This window comes from Corvus kubaryi, unplaced genomic scaffold, assembly GCF_017639235.1.
Source record: "Corvus kubaryi isolate FWS band 111438036 unplaced genomic scaffold, C.kubaryi_AGA036_p1.0 37232, whole genome shotgun sequence".
In the NCBI taxonomy this organism is placed as follows: domain Eukaryota; kingdom Metazoa; phylum Chordata; class Aves; order Passeriformes; family Corvidae; genus Corvus; species Corvus kubaryi.
Genome location: NW_024581066.1, coordinates 3657007 through 3682396, shown reverse-complemented (window position 1 = coordinate 3682396; position 25390 = coordinate 3657007). Strand labels below are relative to the sequence as shown.

The 25390-nt window shown below is 37.3% G+C and overlaps 1 protein-coding gene across 5 annotated transcripts in view; it reads right to left on the bottom strand.

The window, feature by feature from the left end:
• Window positions 1-25390, bottom strand: part of SDCCAG8 (SHH signaling and ciliogenesis regulator SDCCAG8) — a 108998-nt gene that overhangs the window by 45745 nt on the left and 37863 nt on the right. For 3 of the 5 annotated variants that reach the window (XM_042023008.1, XM_042023006.1, XM_042023007.1), the window contains exons 13-15: window positions 22535-22677; window positions 3009-3136; window positions 803-911 (exon numbers count right to left, since the gene is read on the bottom strand). In XM_042023008.1, the coding sequence (XP_041878942.1) occupies window positions 803-911; window positions 3009-3136; window positions 22535-22677 (380 nt within the window). The remainder of the gene's footprint in view (window positions 1-802; window positions 912-3008; window positions 3137-22534; window positions 22678-25390) is intronic. The other 2 variants (XR_006015212.1, XM_042023009.1) reach the window with 2 other exon arrangements.

The window sequence follows — 25390 nt, the reverse complement described above, 5'->3', positions numbered from 1 at the left end:
AGCCATGAGATGAATCCTAGCCCTAATTACCAAATTCACTTCACATGTAATTTACAGAAACTACAGAATGCCAACTCTCCAGTTAAGTTCAGTTTACCACTCTAAATATGAACCCCAAGAAAATTTCAAAAGATACTATTTTCACAATTAAAAACGTAAAATCAAATTATTTGCTGCTACAGTAGTACAAAATTCACATTTTCCTTTCTGTCCTACAGAACTTTTGAATAGATACTTCCATAGCTTTGTATTTCTTTAAATTAAATTATTATTACTTCCAGGTTTTGCTTCTTCCTCAATTTTTAATAGCTTTCAACTTAAATCTACTATTGATTGAAACCAAGCAGCAGCAAAATCTGAGCGTCAACAGCAAGCAATTTTGATGACAATTATTTCATAGACAACGGTCAATGTGTAGTGTAGTATTGTGAAAGGAATTTTAAGTAAATAATTTAAATGAAAACAGTTTTGACATCACTAAATCTTTAGCATTTTTCATATAACTTCAGATGAACTGTATCTTTTTTAACAATTTTCTACTCTTCATACTAAGAATATGCACACAAGGAAGAAAATAGTATGCAATTTTTACATCGCAATCATCCAAGAAATTTGAATTAATAGCCAGAGACATAATCTTAAGGGGCATATATTATACTGAATTCTTAAGGGGCATATATTACTGATATGATATGTAATAACTAGGATAAGATAAATAATAATAAATATCACAATACAAATAAAAAAAATAAAGAAGTATGTCCTAGTAATAAAAGGGACAGGTTAAGAAAAATATACTAACCTGTATTTTTCTGACATTTGTTCCCACTTCCTTGCCAACACACAACATTCCTCCTTTAATTTTGCTATGAAGGTATTCTGGGAGGTCAGCAAGGAATCCAGTTCTTCCACTAGAAACCATAAAATTATGATACTATAAGACTACAATTATATAAATTTGTAGATAAGGGAGAATCAATTTTACATATTCTGAATTTCTTCTAGTTTTGAAATGTTCTTTAAACTTCAGCTACTTGGACATCATCACTTACCAAATTAAGGCTCTATGTCAGAATTAGCTAAAGTGTTAAAGCAATGTTGCCACTGAATCTGGTCTTGTAAGAGAAGAATCACTGTGAAGACTAGATATCTAGTCTGGTGGGCTCACATTTTAGCTAAAAGTTCATTGACATTTCTAGGAGGAATAAAATTGGCAAGGCATGCTTTAGCAGACTTTTGCTTGCTCAACTGGTGCAGAGGATACACCAGCAACCCAAATGCTCACACTTTAGACTCATTTCAGTATCTCCTTAAAAAAGCAGTTCTTTTATTTACTGTGTCCTGAGCTTACCACGAATAATGTAATTTTTCATTCTTAAACAACAGGATTTAGACTTACTGCCCAGTTACAGTTGGAATGAAACCCTTTTATAAATTAATTTTCAGTTACTATGAGTTTGGGCTGCACCTAAACTCACAACCTAGAATCCAGGTATCTTTATTCTTTAAAAAGGAAGATACTGCAAAATTATGTTTCTTGATTGCTGCTTTGAAAATCAGTGAAAGCATGACCACTCTTACCCAAATTCCTTGTATGTGTGTAGGGTCATAATAAACAAGGTTTTCTTTATACACATTGTAAATGACTATAATTTTCAACTCCTTCTAACCCTACTAGAGATACATTAAAAAAAAACCCAGACATCATATTGTTTCGTTTTTGTATACTGGGACAATTTATGCAGCAGGAGGGTAAATGACATCACTCTTGTGCAGAATTACACATGGTCATACACAGACGTGCTGGCTAAAGGAGGAAAAAGTGATTCTGAGAGTTTCTTTTCTTCTCCTACAGTGTAGACAGCAGCCATAATGCAGCTGTTTGCATTCCCTGAACACATGGAAAGGTCCTCTAGTACTGTGATAATACTATAAAAAAGGGCAGAAAATCGAATAGCAGATATAAACATTCTTGCTGCCTTATGTATTATCCAACACTGTTTAGGATCAATACATATTACATGGTTTCCTAGAAGTATTGCATGACTGGTGGGTAAATATGGTATTTTGTTAAACACATGAGTATATCATGTTCCTTAACAGCCAAAGCTCCTCCTCTTTTCCATGCTCATAATAGGAGTTACAAATTTCATCTCTTAAAAATTCCTTTTTTTTTTTTATTTATAATATGCACCTCTATTAATGTTATTGGCATAGTACTTCAGAATAACAAAAAGCTCTTTTTTGTTTGTTTGGAAAACCCATTTTACTTCCAGATTAAAGTTAGATGTTACTGATGGGCTAACTCAATGCAATGAAGTCTCTTATTAAGAGAACCTGAAGTACGCAAGGGATTAAACATCTTTCTTCTAGATTGAGGATGTGGGGGGGGCACATGGTAATGCTAAAAATGTTTGAGGCTGCAAAGATTAAATAAAGGAACATATCAATTTGGAGCCAGTGAATTACATCCAGCTGCGACAGTGAATTAAGAACCGATTAATGGCTAAAGCTTTTCTCCAGTTTGGATGCCGAAGCAAACTCATTAAGCTTTTAGAGTAGCTATAATGTGTGTACTGTGGGAACTGTTCAATGCTATTCAGGAGACTTTAACTGTAAGCTCAGAGCATTTCCCGCAGAGCTTCTGATGCTATTTTCTTTATATAACATGTGTGCCTGAAAATCCAGCCAAAAACAAGCCCTTTGTTTTTCTACTTTGTTGTGGTCTCTCTCAGCTTTACGTTTCTTGAACACAGGTAAATAAACTCATAATCCAGATGGTGCAGCAGATGTGAGAGCAGCACTCTGAAATCAACAGACAGTGGGCAATACTTTCCATTTTCTCTTTTAAACGCTAACTAATATGTAATTCGGAATCTCCGGTGTAGTTAGCATCTGCTCCCTTCGGCCAGCCAAAGGTTACAGGTGTTCCTGATGTCATTTCACAGTAAGGCGTGGGCCTGGCTTGTGAGTGAGTGCCCAGGCTCTAATCTTTCCCTACCACCTACCAGTTTTCTCATGCTGGGCCTCCATTTGCTGCATCTTCTGTGTCAGCTCCTGCTCTCTTTGCTGGGCCTGAAGGGCTCGGGCCTTTGCTTCATTGCTAATGCTGTGCTGAATGCTCTCTTTCTCCAGTCTATAAAAGAAACCAAATAGGAAATAAAGAAAAACAAAAATCATATACTGAAGAGGATAAATTAAAAGGGTAAATCAGAACATTCAAATAACAATAGCAAAAAATCTGGCCAAGCTTTTCACATTAAACATTCTCCTCCCACTTCAAGTTATACAAACTGACCTTTCTCTTACAATGTCAAACATTCTCCAGTGACTAGTAGAAAATGGATAAAAAATATGATCTATTTCCTGAGAGAAAATTGGCCCTGCAGACAAAAATAGGATTTTATTTTTAAAAATTTTAAACATGACCGCTTTTTCAGAAGGAAGTTTACCAGCATCTACTTTGCACTGAACATATTATTTGCATTTTCTTTTAAATGCTATTTGTTTAATTCTGCAATGAAGCTTAGGGACCTGACCCTGAGATGGACTGGTTCCCAGTGAATCAGCAGGAGATAAGTCAATGGGAGCGATTGCCACAGTGCTTGTGATACAGCTACTCTGAAAGCTTAATGAGTTTTCTTAAGCAACCAAACAAGTTTTAACTATTAATTTATGTAAATAGGAGATGAATGCATCCATTACAATAGAGAAGACTGCTAGCACCACACAGGCCCAGCCCCTTGTGGTTCTGCTCACTGGGGGGTTGTACACGAAGGTCTAAAGCCCAGTACTATTATTGAAGTAGGCAGGCAAGAGAGCAATTTACTTGACCAGATACGCAAGATGGGGCAATCTACTCCTGAGGCAAAACAAATGCTAGACTACCACACTCCATTGAAGCATTTTATTTAATGCAAGCCAAGCAAAAAGAGCATGGAAAATAAAACCCCAAAAAGATATATGCATATAAATTAGAAAAGATCCTGAACTGCAAATTCAGATCTAGACTTTCCCAAAGGTCGTGAATATTTATCTGGTGCACATTGGGGTCCACATGTAAAACGTCATTGAGTTCACACATTCAAGGATTGATTTCTAGATTTCAAATGATACACCTTTCTACTGAAATGACATTTAATAGCTTGAGATGGGTTTCAAAAAAGTCTTATAAACATATTTTATTCTAGGGATATTACCTATTTCACAGGACTACAAAACAGAACACGAGCACAGATCATGTAAGGATAAAGCCACATCTCATGTGGTTGCTGCACTTAACCTTTGGATTGGTGCCTAATAACCCATCCGAGATATTGCAATATCTCAGCATGACACACACAATGTTAAATCTTCTCTCTCGAATTTACCCCAAAGCAATACAAATGGTGGGTCACATTACACTAATTCCTGGTCCTGATGTTTCAAGCCTACCTTAGGCAAAACTCCCTTGGAAATCACAGGCAGTTTCTTCTGAGGTAAGACAGAAAATACGTTTAGATACCAAAAATATTAGAGCGTTAAGGAAAAAAATACATTTTTAAAGGAAATTTCATATATTGAATGGCACTTTATCACATCACTCTCAGAACTGCTTTGTAACCATATTGGGGCTATCCTAAGGAGTGATGCTCCCATCATTTTTTCAGTGTAAGCTTCAAATATAGAAAATGTTACTAAGAATATTTTTTCCATATTTGCTGGAAACCGGTCTGTGCAAACCCCTTTATTTTATGAATGTTTTTTACCTTCAGACAGTTGTTATAAGCACCGGACTGCCCAAAAAAACAAAGCAAAACCAAGCCACCAGCACCTCACACATTCCTCTGACACTTTCAGCTAAAGAAAGTGTCAGTAGCACAGTATTTTATTTAAAAGTTCTCATGTGAGATGGCTGTGTGCAGTTGGGTGCTGTGCTGTCATCTGGCACACAGCTGGCTGGCTGGCTTTGTGCTGGGGGTAACCTTCAGCATGTAGCAGGCTTCACAGCTCAAGCTACCAAGGCAAACCTGTGAGGGTCCATTCCTCATCGTTAAGGCTCCTCCTGATGAACACATGCTAACCAGCAAGTTTGAAATAGATGGAGAATCTACTGCCGCCAGAAGCACTCTCTTGTGTAGAGGACCCATTCAAAAGAGCCATTCACCTGTGCCACTTGCTGTATAGAGCAAGCTAGCAGGAGCTCAGAAACCATGGATATATGGTGAGTGCCCTATGGCTGAAGTGTATATGGTGTGAAGATGAATTTATACAGTGGATAAAAGCTCAATTGTAAAACGAGGAAAACACAGGTAATTCTTACACAGAAGAGCAGCTTCTTAGAAGATTTTGGAATTAAAACACATCCAGTTCTATACAGAGCAATATCTGAGGGGCTTAGAACTGTTCAGGAGCAAAACAATAACCTGGAGCCAAATCTGTCTAAACAGAGTGGCAAGTCCTTCACCCACACCTTGAGTTGAACCTGTTCTCTAAGTTCAATCTCCCTGTCCTCCAGCTGAAAATTTTCCCAACATATATACGGAGAAAAAAAGAGAAGCAAGCATAAAACATGCAGAAGGCAGCCCAAGAGATTTCAGGACTTATTGGTAACTTTCCTGCTACAACCAGCAAATACTGCAGGAGTTATAGAAGCTTTGACACTAAGCCTAATTGCAATCTCTTAAGTCAATTCTTTTACAATTCAGAGCAAAAGAAAATCTACGGACTGCAGACAGAAGGAAACAGTCCTTAGTCCCTCCAGCACTAGCGTGAAGATATCAGAAGTCTCCTCCTGCAAAGACTTCAGAATTTCTTATATTCACTGATAGAAAGCACAGAGACAAGGTAAAGCAAAAGTACAACTGACTAATTTTGATGACACAGGTAGTATCTGAACCAGAAATGACAGCTAAAGATTAATTGTTCCAGAGCTTTTTAAAACTTCATCTGTAGAGATCAAAAATAGGAGACAGAGTGGTTAAAGTGCACCAGCCTGTTCTCTACTCAAATTCAAACACCAGCTCTACTGAGTGCAAAACACTAAATACACTAAATGCACATCTGACGATAATTCTGCATTTGGTCACAACACTGATCAGTTTTACTAAAGCAGATGCATTGAACTCATGGAAATTTTCACTTTTGTGTGGTAAAGTCAGAAGCAACCAAAGACTCAATCATGGAGCAAGCTCAAGCTCTTCTTGAGCCCTATTCTGAAGTGCAGGTTTTCCACAGTGATAATGCCTGTTTTAAGCCTGCATTGTGGCTGTCAAGAGCCACAGTTACCACAGCAAACTGGTTTGTGTATCTCACTGGACTGGATATTGGCTTGCTGGGCACGAAAGATATGCTTTCCAAATGTTCATGACAAAACAAAAGGCACTGTGAACTATAGCTTACAGCACAGGAAGAAGAAAATTGCCATCACTAGCAAACTTTAAAAGAAATCCTTGCTGTAAATGAAGTGAAAGTTCATTTTGATCTTAAAGCTCACATAAAAGTATGCTGACTGAATTTGAGCCATCAAATTTAATTAAAAAACCAAATAAAACCCCAAACCAAACCAAAATAGCTCCCAAACCCAAAACATCTCTTCCAACACTAACAAACAAAAAGTGAATCACAAATCCCTTTGCAAGAGAAGTCCACTCTCTGCCAAAGGGCTTTGCAGTAAAGAAAAAGTAAGTATGTAAAGACTAGTGACATAATAGTCATATTTGACATCACTAATAGCTCATCTATTTTTGACTAGAAAAGAACAGAACTTAGACTGATAAAACTTTGAATTTCTCTGCACAGTTCTATAGTAGGTATTTCTGAAAGAGTCTTTTCAGTTTGGTAACAGTAAAAATACAAAAAAAAAAAACCAAACCAAAAATCAGGAGGATTCTTAACGTAGAATTAGGCCTCTGACTGAAGGCTGCCACTAAATCTTCTGGCAAAGCAACTATGATTTGAAGCAACCATGCTTCCTATACTGACTATTTGATTTTTCCATGAGATCAACATGTGGCATTTTTAAAAAAGCTAATGGATCTATTAGTAAGGACTATGAACTTAATTGGACAAATTAAAATACCCTAGTAATTATCTCAGTTCAGTGATACACGAGAGGTTATCATAGCATTATTTTTGACATCTTCATTTCATATTAATTATAGTTAAAAATGTAACTACAAAGCATTTTAGCTTTCATACATACTTGCTTTAAACTGAACTTCATAAATCATTAAGGAGTAGCTAGCATTTGGAGTTCTAAATGCTTGAGCTATCTGAACTAACAAGACTTGTCTAAATGATGACCAGTCCTGGAACTCTGCACCCACACTCAGACTTGGGCAGCAGGAGGGCCAGTCAAGCCTAACACTGCTGCTTTTACAACATGCCTCAGTGGTTGCGCACAGACCTCCTTCCTAGATAACATGTAGCCAAGTGGGCCAGCACCATGAGCCACTGCACAACAAATTACCTCAGAAGAGAGAAAGGACTCAGCTGAAGGCTCCCTTACCTCTTTCAGAGGAAATGAGCTTTCTCTCCCAGTATTTTTGAAAATAAATATATAGCAAAAGCTTCTCTACTAAACTGTAAAAGTTTTGAGGAGTTACCCAAGCATTTTATTTCCAGTATCTTTAGTAAAATCTGGCATGGAGACACTCAAATCAATTAAAACACTTTTCAAAGTAGGACTTGAAAGACTACATGTACTAGGAGCCCTAAAGACCAAACAACTTTGGGTACAAAGGCTCAGCAGTGTCTTATGCAAACTACTTTGCAAGCTTTCCACAATACAGGGCTAGTGATTGTCCATTACAAGCAGCTTTCTAAATCACCTTCTCATAGGCTATTTTATCTTACTATTTCAGCTGCAAGAGTCAAGGGAAGAATGGAAAATCAGAGTATATCCTTGCTCTTTTCTCAGGCTATAGGGGGAGAAAAAGCCAACCAAACAAACCACAAACTCATAATAAAAACAAAAATAAAGTATAAAAGCTGAAACAAGATGTCACAATACCTGCCCTATTCTCTAAGGGGAAACATGAGAAGATTTTTTGCTATCTCTAACTTTATTACCAGGCACTATTCAAAACCCACAATGATAAAGGTCATAAGAGAAGGTATACAGAGTAAGATCACACTTCACAAACTTGTTCCCCCTGTATTTTGTATGTATCTTTGTATGCATGTCATACACAGATGAATAAGGGCTCATTTTTTATTTTTATCAGGTTAGCAGACAAGTCCAAGGTTGGTCTACAAACATGGAAAAAACCCCAACAATTTACCAAGAAGTCATTTCCCCCAGGAATAGTCTTAAATAATTCTCTCTATTAATGTAAAACTTCTATAACTCCTTTCAGACCAGTCTTTCAATTTAACAGCACTGCAGTATCCCAATTCAGCTATTTATAATGGAGAATGTGTTTACTGAGTTTTATCATATGCTGTCCAGTCTTTAGTATTTTCAAACATTTAAGTAAGAAAATGCAACACAGTAAGACCTGTAATTCTGCAGGTAAATAGGTACATGCTGGTTTTAAATGTAGCTACAATTCAAAATTATTACTTTCCAAATCTTCTAAATTAGCCGAGTTCTAGAGCGTGTGCCTTGCTTATATGTTTGGACCAACTCAATAAGAAGGCTCAGGGTCACAAGATTTCTCCCCTTCCTTTAAATCAGGCTTCTAGCAACCTTTTGTTTAGCACTGACTACTCTGGACATCTTCCTTTGTTAGGCCTACAAATTTTCATCTAATAGGACCTTGTTAATACCTATGGCTGCTCTGAATGAGGACTTAGCTGGACAGTGTTGAGCGGTTTCCTCTTATTAAACACTGTAGAATTTTTTGCCATCTGAATTTTTGTAATAAAGGCTTTGATTTTTTCAGTGCTTGTGTAAATCCACACTGGACTGGATTTTATGGCTCTTGGTGCTTTACAAGGCAGAAGAAAGGCATGAAATGAATGTTCTTTTGTCAAAAAATAAATAAAAAAAAGATGTATGTGTGCATGTTTCTGATAGAATTAGGTAGAAGTATCTTTTAAAAGCATCATGATAAGGTCATTTCTTTAAACCTTTCCAAGGAGCTGAAAAATTGTCCTTCCTGTATCCCATTGAGGGAATTACCCACTGAGTTGCTCTTTTTGTCCGTTTCTGGGAGCTGACTGGATGCTGATTCTGGAGTTGGTTGCCAGGTCTTCTCAGCAGAAAGCTCAAGTTTCTGGAAACTGCCCCACCCAGCACACTGTGTTTGGTGAGCTTCAGTAAAATCTATATTTGCATGGTCAAATTTTGAAGAAAACCAACTATTATATTAATTGGTGGATTTGAAGGACTGCATCATTGGTCAGGATACATGTGGGCCTATTCATGAGAACTGAGGCTCAAAAAAACCCAACCGACCAACCAAAACTGAAATTTTGTGTCTTTTATTAGTTGAGAAATACAGAGTTTCCCAAAATAATGAAACCTCAGAGCTTTCTCCTCATAACCACAAGAAGCAATGAGAACCATGAGAAGCACTACAAGCAATTAGAAAAGTTAGGTAAAGGTCAAGGGGTAAAAAATTCAGCATTCAAATTGATCCAGCTCTTTAAATATGGATCTAGGAAGTTAGAAGGTACTACAGAAATAACTTGAAAGCAGAAATACATTTAAAGTACGTTAATGAATCAACTAAATGAAATTTTTCACTACCCTACTTGGGATGCAAGGCTGGAAAAGACAACTCTGCCAGGCTGCTACTACTATTTCATAAAAAAACCTCAAAAAAAAAATTAGAAACCCTTTTGAGGCTCAAAAAAAGAGAAAAGATTAAGCTCTGTACACATTTCCAACTTCATCATGAGAATAACTACAATTAGTTGACAAATTAGCTTGAAACTATTTTCCCTGAAATGCAGATAAATTGCCACCTGTATCCCCAGTCCCAGAACTCACATAATGTCAGCTTGTTATACTATTTTCTACTTTTTTTCTGAGAATTTAAATTTTGCTGAAACAGAAATCGGTGCATATAACTTTCTTGTACTCATTGATTTTTTTTTTTTTTGGTATCTATTTAGAATGCAGCTACACCATTGGAACTGCTTTATAACTTTTATATATATTTCCACTTTATATAATAATAATAAGTCTCCAGAAACAATGAAACACTTAAGTCTAACATTTCCACTTTGCTCTTTAAGCCCTACTGAAGCATCAGGAGAAATTATACATTAATGGCTGCACGTGAAAAAAATTCCTACTCCTGCTTGCCATACTTGAAATCTACTTAAAAATTCTCTCCACCAACTGGAGATACTAATGAGCATGAGACAGATGAAAAGCTGTAGGAGCATAGGAACAGACAGACACAGAGTGTTACTCCTATGGAAGTTTCTATGAAATAAAGAATCTTGAACATAGTTAACTTGAGTATATATGTGACTGATGATATATTCCATCTTTAGCTCTATCTGCGAGGTCAGTTAACAAAACCAAAGCAGTGGATTTCTTACTTTACATTCAGCATAACAGTAAGAGCTTGCAAACACCTGGCCTATAACATAATTTTACTCTTTTGGCATTATAACCTTCAAGATACACCCAGGAAATGACTGGTTCCTCAATAATTTCTCTTCAATCTGGGCAGTCCTCTGTATATCAAGTCACAGTCAAATATTATCACTAGCTTCCTTCTATTTAGATGTTAGAGAAGAAAAAAATGTCTCTAACAGTAATTAACATCTCATATTAGGTCAAATATACTAACTTGGATTCAAAATTCGATTTTTCTGGCGCATTTATAAGCTTTACCATCAAGATACGTAGCTTGTAACTAAACACCCACCCTCTCATGACTATTACCATCAGATTGTGAACTATTTGGCTGCTTAGTCCCTATAGAAACACACAGTTAAGTACAGAGTAGAAGCTGCATGGGAAGAGGTGATTTTTGTGAAGTCTTAGTATGTAGCCCTAACACTTCCAATACTGTACACCTTTCTCTAGAATATTCTTTGTTCCACAAGCCACTTTTACAAATGACTGCATGTTGAAGTAATTGCTTAACACAGAAGATTCGTACAGGTATGTATTTTGTATACACACACTTGCATGTATTATTTTCCCTATATTTAAAATAAAGGATTATTTATCTTGATTTATGATTTTTCTTGAATTTGGCACTAGCAGCCTCTTACAATACAGCTTCAGGAAACATTTAAGCCAGACTGACTGTATAAGAGGTGTGGTCCTTCTTTTCATTCTCTTAAAATGAGCACTCACACAACTTATTCTTCAAGAAATTATTCTTTTTCAATCTGAGTAACTCCCTTAACCACCTGATCACACAGGTGCCTGTCTCCCAGTGTCAGCAGAAGCAAGGGCCTGGCAATAAGTGGCCAGACACAGCCACTCCAGGGACCTGCTTTTTCAGCAGCAGCATAGGCTTAGACCAGGTTCAAATAACTGACTCTGTACTCAGCTTGTTAATACAGTAAATCCAACCATCAGGCTCCTACCACTGAATCAAAAAATGATGCAGCTAAATGATGCAGAGACCTGATCTGCTATGAACTCACTCTGCCAATTTAAATTTGTTCAAAAACCCAGTGTTTTTGGAACGTTAACTTTGTACCAGCGAGCTTTATGCTGAATCAGGTATCATCTGTCCTTCCTGCAGCTGGCATAAAGTCAGCATAAACACGGCGTTGCATGCTCTAGCTAATTAAAAAGGAAAGCCCCTGTGTACTCACACCTGATCCGGATCAGCTCAGCACAGCTGAATGATCCAGTAGATCACAGATGCACTACGAATGACTGCTCAACAGTTACCTGCATTTTTCACACACATTAGGTATGGACACACAGCTGGCACTTAAGCTGCCACAGGCCTGATATGTGGAAGCTGATAATGATCCCCAGCTATTGCTGAAGTTGAGAAGTTGTTGAGGAATGTTTTTTCCTGCCTCTAAAGGACCAAGCCTCACAAGAACAGCTTGGGAAAAAGCAGAACCATTCGACACAACAAAGCATTCTTCAGGATGACAATTTGAAAGACAGTATTTGATTTTCAGGGAATTTGATCTAGGGTAAGCTAGACTTCTACCTCATCCTACATCAAGATACCACACGTTCCAGCAAACTGACAGACTTATGACCAAAAGTAAAAAAGATGCAAAATACTGTGCTAACATTGCATTGTACTTGACTGTTGTTGATTTGCTCTAGATCTTACAGAAACATCCTAATAAAAGGCATGCTCATCTGCCCACATGTCACAAGAGCTAGATACAAACAGGTGAGTCAAAAAATAAAAATCCAGCCTTATATGCCTTTTATTCATTTGTTTAGCTGTGGCATAATTTTTATATTATCCTGATTGTAACTGTCTGCATGTTAGTATTAGAAATACCGGACAGGCAGTGTAACAGTTGAGGTTTTTGGTGGTGGTTTTATTGGTGTTATTATTTTCTTTTTTGGACAGGTTATAAATCTCTTCTTTATGCTGTCAAGAGTAAGGGAGAAACATATTTCAATAGCAACTTTAAAACGAAACTCACAAATTACTACCATTATGCTAAGTGCTAGATATCCCACTGTGCAGTTTTGCTTTGTGAATTTTTACCTTCTTCCATGCACACTTTTAGCCACTGATCGCACAGCCTTTCAGTGTTTTCTGCCTTTTCCTTTAAATAAACTGGCTCTGGCTCCTTCCATCTGGTTCCCCTTCCGTCAGCAACCCTGCACCTGTTCACACCTCCTCTCCTGTTGGATTCCACTGAACATTTCCTCCTCTGCCAGGGCTATTCTGGCACTCGCAACCTTTCTGTCATTCAATCCATCTGTCAGAAGTGAACTTTGTTTACCGCAAGCTTCTGCTTTCTTCTTCAAGAAGCAAAGCCCCTCAAGGTCATTGTCAAATGAACTGTCGGTGTAGATTTAAATCCACTTCTGCTAACCAGCAGCAGATGAAGTTCTTTACAGTCCTGTATTTGTGAAGATCAATTTGGGGTATAGGAGAAATAATAAGAAGCAAAAGAATAGCTTTTAATCATTATTTGTTAACTCCAGCAGCTAACGTGTTTTTCTTCAAATACATGTATCTGTTCCTTCTTGCTAGGGCTAGCACAAACTGAGAAAGACTTTGCAGAGCTATGCAAAGAAGTGGAAAAGGCTCATAAAAATATTACAAATAAAATAATAAATGAAGCTTTTGACTCTCACTTTAACACTATGTAACAGAGATATTGACTAAAAATACAAACAGAAAATGGGAACAGTTGAATGAGTAAGTTTACAGTAAAACCTTAAAGTGGCCAACAGTATTCATCTTAAATTCTTTAATCTGCAGCTTTTTTTTTTACCTTACCTACTGATATTTCAAATGCAACACTACTTAAAGAAAAAAATCCTTAGTATTTTTTCCTGTTTTCAAGCCTTGTAAAACACACATGCAACTCTTTGTTAGAATACTGCCTTCCACATTGAGGAAAATTGTAAAGATTCTTTGTAAGGGCTGAAACTAAATTAATATTGTCAACAGGATACATTATTTTTAGCAATTCCTGTGTCCATATTTCTTTTCAGGAATACACTCTGATAACCAAAAGTTCCTGAATTATTAACTAACCTCCTTGCCAGTCTCATTCTTCTAAAATAAGAAATACCTTCAATTTCAATGCATACCTTGGGTATCCTTTAAAAAAAAGATAACCTTTCACCAAGATTAAATACAATACCAAAAAATAAAATACATATTTGAAGATTTGTAAGCAATTATAATGAACTACCCATTTTATTACCCTTTTATCAAAAATGAATTTAAAGTAAAGCTTTCTGGGATCAAATCCAGGAGGTAATCCAATCTCATTAGCAGAAATGCATTTATATTTATGTTAGGTCTGAATCTGACTTTAATGAAAATTGCATTGACAAATACTGCACAAGTTTAGCTGAATAAAAACTTAATACTGATCTATTCCTTATATGGCGATTAGTCCCTGCATTTGCAAGAAAGTATTCTCTTATCTCTTACTTTCTTATGATCTTCTTCCATAGGAAACTATATGCAGGTGAACAAATGCACTGGAAATAGAAGAGGAACCCTGGTACAAAAAGAGTATGCAGCAGTGTCCCACCTGACTACAGAGACACTTCAATTCCCCACTGATTTAAGCTGCGTAGAAGGAAACTGACCAACAAGGAGAAGCTAATCAAGAACAGTTGCTCCTATTTCTACAGAACTATAGTTGGATATGCAAACCACCAAAACCACAGGGGCAACCAAGAGCAGCACACTGGTAACCTTGCCACACTGCCAGCACAGCCAGGGCAAGGAGTTCAGCCCTGTCAAGTAGCCGACAGCAGCTCATCTGCTCGCTCAGGACGGGCATCTCCCAGCTCAGCCTCTCCTGACCAATCACGGGCACAAGGGCGCTGTGCAAGGGGGTGAGGAGAGCAGCCAAGCAGCCAAGGCTGGCGTGCTCAGGTGAATTTTTTTCCTTCCTCCCTCCATCCAGCAGCTACTTTCTCCAGCAATGACAACCTGCAGGCTGATGCTCTTCAAAGTGAAATTGGGTAAAGTCTCCAGCTGAGGATCTTTTGGGTCCTCTGTTGAATCTTTTTTCTAGGCAAGAATTTCAGGAGCAGAATCTTGCACAGCAAAACAACCCAAAAAATACCCACAAATGAACAACCACTGTGACTGCATAAAATAAACAACTTTGAATATACTTCTGAAAGCACAAGACAGCTTTTAAAATTGTTGAAGTTCACAAATACCAAGTGCTGACACAAAAAGTACATTTTAGCTTACTATAAAAACAAGCTTTCCATGTACTTGAGAGAAAAGCTTTAGAACAAGTCAGAAATAATGATAAAAATCAGAACCATTTTTCCAGTAGCAAATTCAGCAAAAAATCCAGCAGCCTTGAATACATGTATCTGAAAGACTTCTTTGGTTCAAAAAAATAAATCATTATCCTGTTGTCATTAGTCACACAAATAAAAAACCTAATTTGAATGAGACCAAAGTAAATATTTGATATACAGTCATAAACTTATTACTGTTAGTGCTGAATAATAACTGCTCAAAACAAAGACCTTATAAAGATGTTTGTTTTCTACAGCAGTTAGTCTCTTCAGTGTTTCATCTGAATTCACTACTCGCTCCAAAGCGCTTTAAGTATTGTCACTGCTCCTGAACCACACTCTACATGCAGTAGCAATTTGGCTGCCTCAACAACCTGATGTGATCATTGATGTGACCAGTTGCAGTTTAAATGCCGTGAAGAAAAATTTAGATGAATCTAATACTAAAATCTGAAAGTGTATTATTGCCTTTTCTTGTATAAATACAATTGTCAAGCATGTTAAAACTTGTTAAAAATTATTAATAATTTATAAACATTTTCATGTTCAAAATTAACATGATTTTGTATTTGTTTTTTACTCCTTCACTTACATTTTCTTTCTATCCCTTATAAAACTAATCAGTGGCCTTTATATGTCTGTATAATCACTTAAATATCTTTAAAATATTAAATAGAATTATATTTAAATAATTGTGTGTTATCTTGACACAAAGTGTATCAGCTTCGAAAATTTTACAACGCACTGCCAGAAGACGACAGAACCGATTTATTTCAAATCACTCAGTATCAGTCTTCATAAAGCAGCATATGGTCTTATCATGGCAGGTAAAATATTTTACCTTCTATAATAACGCAGAGCAGCTAATTTATCTACATGCTGTATAATCAGATAAACAATTTCAGCTGCACTATGAAAACCTGTAAGCAAGGGAGAAATTTATCCCCCACCACTTTATTAATTTTTCCACCTATACATTCATATGATTGTTAACAATACAGGCTATTCTTTCTTCCACCTCCTGCTTCAATTACCTTAAAGCAAGCCCTTCTTTTCAGTAGTGAAAATATTTGCAGTTTCTACAGCTGCAGGACAAAGAACTCAGATTTTCACAGAGTTGCTCAGGGGAAAAGGAAGGGGGATTAAAAAAAAAGAGCTCTGCAAGATTCAGTTGCAAGTAAAGCAGAGTGAATGACAACTTTTAAAGCTACCACAATCATTTACTAATGTGCTGCTATAGCAAATAAGTCTAATTTTTTTTGACAGCACCAAATTAGATTTATTGCAGAAACTGCTGCATAAATAGCATATGGCTATGTATACTACCTATTTCAAATCCCTGTAACGTTTCCTCCCCTTCCTGCTCAAAATGGATAATTGAGCCAAGCTATAAACTTTCTGCAGACAAGATATACACAAGTTCAAAAAGCAGATGCAGGACACGGAGGGTTTTTTTGTTGACATTGTCTGGAAAAGTATCACATATCCTGATCAAACAAAACCAGGTAGGAACAGGTAAGATCTCCCTTGCTACACTTCAGGATTTTATTTCCCCCTTTCCACGATAAAATTTTGTTTTCATTTCTCTTTCATGCTGATAGTCATCAACATGGGGCATGACTTCGTAATCCTCTCACACACGACTACCTCTTACTTGCACAAGAAATCCTACTGATCTTTACTTCTTACGTGAGTCAAATTATTCATCTGACTCAAGATCAGAAGGCTCGGACCTCCATTCATTCCTCACAAGCTCTCATTTATGTGTAGGGAAGTGCCTCCTCCGAGCAAAAACAAAACCTCAGAAAACCGGTTCCATTCATTGGAGGGGCCCAGCCCTGTGGGAAGGTGCCGACCTACAGCTCTCCCGCCTTTCAGCGGGAGCAAACTTTCCTTGTCGGTTTCCTGGATCAGTCCCCGGACCCACGTGCTCTCGCATTTCTGTCAGTCGCCACATTCTACGTTCGCTCTACTGCTACGGTAAAACACGAAACCACGCAACCTTATCACAGGGCAGGGCCGAGAGCAAAGCCCCGCGTTTTTGAGGAAGGAGGGGGCGCGATGCCGCCGGCGGGACACGCTCGACGCCCCGGAGGCCGCCGAGGGTCGCGGTGCCGGCCCGGGCCCGTCCCCGCCCGCCTCCCAACTTTGTGCGGCCGCGGCAGCGAAAAGACCTTGCAAGGTCTCGTGTGCGGCCGGCGGGCACACCACTGCACACATCGCGCACGGCTGCGGCTACCCCGCCGCTCGCCTGGCGGTGGTCAGTCCTCCCAGCTGCCCTATCCGTTACTGTCTGATTAGCTCTGCGAAGGAGCCCCTCCCCGGCCAGCTTTCCCTGCCATCTGTTCCACACGCGATGGCTGCCGCCCAGCAGCCTCGCGCTGCCCTCCTACCTGGCACCCGGCTCCCGGCCTTACCCCAAAGTGCTAACACAGGTTCTCGCTGCTGGCAGAGTCAGGATTTCATTACTACTACTTTGACAAGTGCAGGGTTGTTTGTAATTTCTCTTTTATCCTGATTTTGATTGTACAACCACCTCCCACTGATTCAGTTTGCTTCAGTTTTGTTGCTCACAGATTTTACTCTCCACATTAATCTCCCTCTGGCATGTTACTGCATCTGTTCCCTTTTTTATTATTAATTTTCAAATTCCCACCATTTTTGACAAAAAGGAGGTAATCTACTCTCTGCTTCTGCCCATTTCATTTTCTTTAATTTGGAAGATAAGTATGAAAGCGTGCCAAAGAAGTTAATTCTCCGTTAACAGTTTATTTTCTGGCATCCTGATGCCTTTGTATATGAAAACCAGATAGAAATAAATGTTGACTGAATCACAACAACATAGTTGCAACTACCCCTAAATTTAATGAAAAGTAAACATATGAAATAGAATTGAAAGAGTTTGTTAGTTATCAGAGTTGTTTCATGTTATCACTCATCCCTGCATTTTAAAATAATGCTTTTGTACATGATGAGCAGACTATAAAAAATTAGAAATCAATCACCGGTTACACCTCATTTCTGCTTCCTCCCCCCACACCCCAATTCAAGTGTTATTGGTCCTTTCATCAGTCAGTCAGTCTGAGAACATTAAGCATATCTCAGTCATTTAATACTAGTAACAACATTTCTCCAAAACTCCTTTCCAGCATAGGTGATGGACTCTGAGGTGCTAAAATTTTTGGAAAAGGCATGGTATTAAGCATGTTCCTAACGAATAGACACTACTAGAAAAAAAAACCCCAATAAATACTAAGTATTGGGCAACTCCCTAGAGGGCTGTGAATAACCACCAGGAAGTTTACATTTCATCATTTAATAGTAAAGCTTAAGTAGAGAAATCAATTAATAAGTCAGGTTGTAAATTCTAACAAGGAACACCAGTGATGACATACAGCTCAACACCAGAGCATCAGAGATTAAATAATGCCATATTAACCTGGAAGGGTATGTGCTTTAGTTATTATATGTGTAATAGAAATTAGCCTTAATGGAGTCACTGAAACCAGCAAGAAGCACCAATGCGCAGTAGGATGACTACAGCACTGCTAAAACCCAATTGGCACTTCCTTAGGTATGCTGCTTTCTAGCAATCATATCATTGTCAAAAAGAGGGAAGAAATATCACATTAACGGGGATCCTTCAAGAGAGTGACACAGGGATTTAGGTCAGCTTGGTGGGTCACCGGAACATGAAAGCATGTGTTCATTTTGTAATTTTCCCTACCTACAAGCTGACCTTCAGAAGTTCTCACAGTGTTTCATACAAGCAAACAAGAACAATAAAATTTAAAGTAAGCTAAATCTGCTTCTATTCTAGTCAATTATATTTCCTATCAAATTTCAGATGACATTTCAGTCAAAAAATCTTGAGCCATCTATTTATCTATCCATCTATCTTCATACCTGAGAAAATGCATAATGACATAATAATTTCAATTTTGAAAATTGATGATTCACTCGCTTCTTAGGGATTATTTAACTTCTTTGGCATATGTAAAAAGGAACTACATCTGACTGCAACTGAAACAAATAATACCTTCAGATCTGGTTTGAATGAAAAAGAGGAATGCTTTTTAATGATGATTCTGTTACACAAGAATAGTGAAAATTTTTTTTTACATTAGATGGCACACTAAGATACAGACAAGTTGTTAACATCTTGCATGTTTTATATGATCTTTTCCATAAGCATATTGATATGATTTTTAATGACTATTTTCTCATTAACTAAGGACAATAGACCTGTATGTTTTCTACTCTCTGAAGAAGGGCTTCAGGTAAGTTTCATTAGCAAGACCTAACCTTGCCAAAGCAACAGCAATTTAACTCTGACTTACGAACTAATTTCATAAGGTTCTCCTACTACAGTAACCTCAAAGCTGAAACTAGGGTGAAAGAAACCCCCAAGAAAACTTTAAACAATCATGGTCAGTTTCATAGCATGGTGACATCTGCAAAATTACATGACTGACAAGCAAAACTACACAGTAGAAGTTCTGAATTTCCCCAGTCTTTTGAAGATACACAAATTAGAATTACTAACTAGATTCAATAGCAGAAAGTGCATGTTAATAGCAAGTATTTCTAAGCAACATATTGCTCCAGGAAGAAAGGTGACAGGAAAAGGCAATTTTAAACTCTGTGGCAATGGTTTAGAATAGCTAATTGTAACCTTTTTTTCTTCATTTTTAACAAGTACATTTTGTTAACTTAGAAGCTGTTTAGTTGGTAATCAATCAACAGTGTCTGAAAACTAGGATACAGCAAAGAAGTGGGACTCCTGGAGAAGAGTGCTGTTCTCAACGTACTTTCTTTTCTCATTATAACACAGACTGCATGTTTTTTCTCATTTATTCCTTTCATATACATTTATCTCATTTTTGTACATTAAAATCCAAAGTTCTTGTATTCATTTTTTTATAATCCTATTTATTTACAATATCCAAACTTAGAATCAGTGGACTAGTGAAGCTTTTCTCCTTAGTAATACAATAATTCATACAAAACAAAGAATTCTTTCTGTATCTCCTCAACTACCTCTAATTTCTGCCAGAACAGCACAGACAGGTCATGCAAGGCAACAGAAAAACTATCCACAATGGTGTAAACAGCAGTACAGGCCTCCCTCAACTCCAGCATTGTGAGAAGACTTGGAGTGAACCAGCTGGTCCTCTCCTGAAAAGAAGAGAATCAGCAAGATGAGGCCAAGGCCAGAATACCCAAGAGATGCACTAAATCAGTGCAATTTCTGCAGCAACCTCCCACAGGCAGGACTCTAGAGCTTAAAATCTGTTTTCCTTGGCAAGCGCTACAGTGAATGAGTCTACAACCCCCATAGGATTGCTATTACCCCTACCCTTCAAGCATTTTCACTGACACAGTTGCCATTTGAGGTGAAGGGAATAAATGAAAGAAGGCAAACCAAGTGAATATAATTTACATGCAACAACTATGGATGTACCAATCCATGAAAAACACACTGAGTTCAAAATGCAAAACTAATGCCACTAGAGACATGTAACTTTTATACCTTCACTAACACAGAAAACCTGTTCTGTGAGGAAGTGAGCTGAGAGGAAGAAAAAGAGTACAGGCTAAGGACAAGTTTCATTTCAGTAGGGGATGTTTTCCTCTGCAACTAGGCGACACTACGAGAACATCTCAAACTCTGCCCTATGAATTTCAGTTCAAGGGGAAAACAGGTAATAGTTCAGGAGCAACAAATTGCTCATCTCTTCTCCCCCTTCTTCTTTAAGCAACATCACCTAATGTATTCCTGGAAACCAGACAGACACTCCAAGTGTACAGAGAATACTAAAATCTACAAAGTGTTATAGAATTTGGGGAATGTCAAGAAGAAAGATTTGAACCTATTTCCCATGCCTCAACATATACATTTTTCCAATAAATACATGTCAACATAGCAAATATTTCAATTCTTGTAAGGAGATGCCAAACACGAACACACAGTATTACAAAAAAACCCCAACCCAACCCAAAAAAATAAAACCCAACCAACCAAACCCCCCAAACCCACAAAAAACCCCCCCAAAACAACCAAAAAAATCCCAAGGAGATGAGGACCTTGCAGAAGAGTGTCTGCAGTAGGTCAAAGAAGCCATGGCAGTTCAGCATCTGTCTCAAAAAGCAGGTGCCTGTGAAATTGTATGAGAACAGGGTCAGCACAGAGCATTACTTGCCCAAAATACTGTTCCCAGCCTCCAGTGATTTGCATCTCAGAAACTTTCCGAGTCAGAGATCATACATTGAAAAGCTACCTGAATCATCTGTGTGCTAGGTATCCAGCTTTAATTACTTTGCTAAGTAAAAGCAGGCAGTAATCCTCATTTTTACATTTTGAGTATTTTCACCAAAAAAAAAAAAAAAAAAATTATAAATTCGCTAGTCAGATTTATCCAAGATATCCAGAGCTTTATTGCATATAATCAGCCTTTGCTAAAAGGAGCGTGGTAAAGCCATTTGGTTAACTATCACAACAAATCATTATTAATAAAGTTCTGCTAAATCCAAACTTTAGATATCTTAACAACTCACCCAAAACTTTTTTCAAGTTCATTAACCTCTAGCATATTTTTTTCTCTAAATACAGGCTGTTAGAGTGGTACTTTCTTCCATCTGTTAAACAACCGTGCTCTGAATTACACAGAAATTTAGCTGAATAAAAAAATGATTCATTGAATTTAATAGTTTAGACAAGGTTCTGTTTTATTTCCATTTACTCAATGGCAGAATTCTCACAAAGCCCAAAAAGTACAAGACTTGGATAAGCACACAGACTTCTGTTAAGTGATAAAAATCTGAGCTTTTTTTTCCCCCCATGAAAAATTTAAACTAACTTAACTTTTTCCCTTAAGTACTGAGTAAAAGCTGCCAGATCTGTTTATGGATGTGCATTCTTGGGGGGAGCAGGGCAATGGAACAAAAAACCCCCCACATACAACCAAAAGCCTGCAAACAGTTGGACAGTAGCATTTTCCGAGGCAAAAGGAAAAAGTTCTGTAGTTACCCAAACTCAAGTTGCAATGAATAATTGGCATGTCAACCTTCTGGAGTTCTCTAGAAACATGTAATGAATAGTGCAGCAAAAGACATTGGGAACTATACCCAAGGACGGAATATGCACAGGGGAAGTCTCTGATCATACATTGCACTGTACTGTATCTTCACTGAGCAAGAGACTGAAACACCCTCCTCACATACTTGAGCTTGCCTCATATAGACAAAATTATGTTAATTTATATATTTATATACAGATTCCTGGTCATTCTGCTGATGAAATTTCAGGTTATTACTCTGAGAACTCCTATGCTTAAAGGTGCTGTTCTACGCTACAGTGTCAAACATTCCAAATGTATTTGTCCTACCAAGCACAGCAACAGAAAGAAAAAGTAGCTGCAGTCTCCCTTGCTCTTCTTCCTGCCTAGAAGCATGCCACCTCTTCAACAAAGCTGAACATTGCCTCTTCTACACACTAGTAATTCACTTTCATAAATTATAGTTCATAACTCACTTTGTAGTTCATAACTCACTTATTCAAATCTCCCCTTCTAACATGACTGAGAGCTGCCCGTTCAGTCAATGACTGCAAGTATCTACAACAACTGTGGGGAAGCCTGTGGCAAAAAATTAGCAGAATGAAATTGGTACTACAGCATGTAATAGGATAAGGGGTACCTGGTGAGGTGCAGTTGGTGCTCAGATTTACTCAGCAGTTCTGTCAGTTTTAGGCACTCCTCTCTGGCTCCTGTCACATCCTGCTGGGCTTGTTCCAAACGCTGTTTGTTTCCATTCAACTCTAATCCCAGTTTTTCTATTTTCTTAGGAAATTATAGAACCAAAGAAAGTATATTTAAAAAATACATAGAGATACATTTTAAGAAAAAAAACCATGATCAAAGCACCTTCTTTTTTTGAACAAAAGTAGTTACTTGATAAAAACTGCAAAACAAGCAAATTGAAGTATTTGAAATTACATTCTTATGAGAAGCCAAAATGTGTTTCATATTTAAATACTCTAATATACAATCAACATTGTTGTGTTCATGCAGCTTAAGAGTTACAGGCATTCAAATATTTTCCAATTTTCTTATGTGAAGGCTCCATATTTGTGGCCTGAATTCACTGTGGTAGAGAGCCAGAAGGGCAGCGGAACAGTCACCATCTTTGGAAGCTGCTTGACACAGGATAGCTCTTGTGATAATTAATTTATTTTTATTTTTTGATGCCTATTACCTAACCAATGAGAAGTGGGCATTTAGCTTTGTCACCTAGTATTTCGCAAGAGAATAAAGGTAATTTTGTGATTTTACCATTATTGAAAAGAAGTAATTTATTACTTCTGTCTGAACCCTAAATAAATTAACCCTAAATTAACAGCTGCTGTTAATCCTTTTATTTTATTAATATCATTAGTCTTTGTATATCAAGTTGATGACTCTGTTAATTTATTTTACAAACAACAATAGTCAAGTTTGCATGACCAGCATCTTCAATTCCAGTGATACATACTAGACTTATGTTTTCTCACTTATATTGTCAGCAATTTAAACATTTTTCATAAAATTTCTCAGAAATAATATATTTTTCTTTAAGTCCATATACAACATACAAGTACCTGTAGGAATACATCTGTAACACAATACTATACTTTGTCCTAAGGATGCTTTTAAAAAGGCCATTAGAGTACAGAATAAGCTGACAATGTAATTTTACCATGTAACAACTGTTCTGCATTAACTCCCTACATAAATATTTACTTGTCATTGGGGCTGGAGGGAACTTGCATATTTTTCAGTCAACTATACTGTGAAAGGTCATTTGTAGTACAGAATAAAACTGTTCTTATTATAAGGAGTTAGTGCTGAATAGCTATTATACTTTAAATTCATACCATAGCTTATTTGTGATAGCTTCCTCGTGTAGACAAGACACAGTATCTTCTTTAATTAATGAAATTATTCAAACATCCTACAAAAACAAATGAATATAACCCCAACCCAATATTTACATTTGAAGCACTTTCGTAAAACCTTGTCTCTTTTCAACCCATAAAAATGTAAGCTAAACTACTTACATTAAGTTATGAACTCAGACTAATACAATCTCTTAATCCAGAAAAATAACACCATTTCATAGGGCTGGGAGTTTTTTAATTTTTAGTTTTGCCACTTAACTGTACACTTTCTCCCCCCCCTCCCCCCCAAGACCACTCAACAAAGGTTCATGAAGGAAATTTTAACTGGAATTTAAATGTTACCTTGTTTATCACATGCACCTCCTACCAAATAATATTGGGAATTCCAAGTTCAAATGCAAAGATAGTAAAATTATCTACAAAATCATTAATAGTCTTCCCTTCAAAAGAATATAACAACCTATTACACTAACAGAATTTTTTAAAATCAGGTGCTCAAAGATATTCAGTTGCAAATGCTTTGCATTTTCACTTTTCATGGACTTTTATGTATTTTAAATAGAAGTCTCAGTGGGTTCTCTATTCTTCTTAACAGTAGCAGTTCATAGGTGTTATTTCTCCATCCATAATAAACAGGGACATGAAGTCTTCACTGTCATTACAAGTTAAAGATAGGGAAGTTCTGCAACATTCCTAAAATTTGCTTTAAAAGTACATCCCTTCAGCACACCTTTAAACAACCCCAAACCACACATTAGTCCAAAAGCATCAGCTAAGTACTTAAAAAAAGCACAACCACAGCTGAGAACATAAATACACTCTAGATCACTCCTTGAGGGAAACGTTTCAAGGAACAGATGGGCTTTACACCATTGCCTCGAGTTAAACAGGCTCAGTCAGGTTTTGACACAGACCCACAGAAGGAAGCAAATTCCAAGTGCAAGAACCTCTGGTGAAAATGTTTCGTTTCCATCAGCCAGATGTTGAACCTTCAGGGCTGAGCTCAAGAACACATACATAGCTTTCACTTGTCATGAAAGTGCAGGGGGAAATTCTCAGATAGGGAAATGTCACTTCATGACAGATCTTTAAACATTCACAGGTGTCTTATAATTTCTATTAGAAGTATCAAGAAAACAAACATGTGGCTTGAAGAACAATTTTACTTGTGCTATTTTCATCAGTAATTCCAAAATCCAGTATCAGCTGCTTTACACTCATGTACACATGTACATACGTTTGTGCACATGTGTAGGTATATACAGACATACATAAACATCTTAAAATACCAATGTTTGGAGGTACTTGCACCATGAGCTATATGAAGAATAGGAATTCTACACAAAAATTCTGGTAATGACCATGGCAGAAACAGCAGACAACCTCATGAGAAAGGGATGGCAGAAAAATGCCACCCAAAAAACCACGTGAACAGCAACTCAGAAACAGCCAGTCCAGGTATATTTAGGCTTATCAACTAAATTATTCTTTTTGAAACACCAAAACATGTTCATTCAAAATAATTTGGTAGGAGCCACACACCACACCACATTTACAGGCTGCAAACAGACCAGACTCTCAACACTATGGGATACTTCAGTTTAAAAACTCAGGTA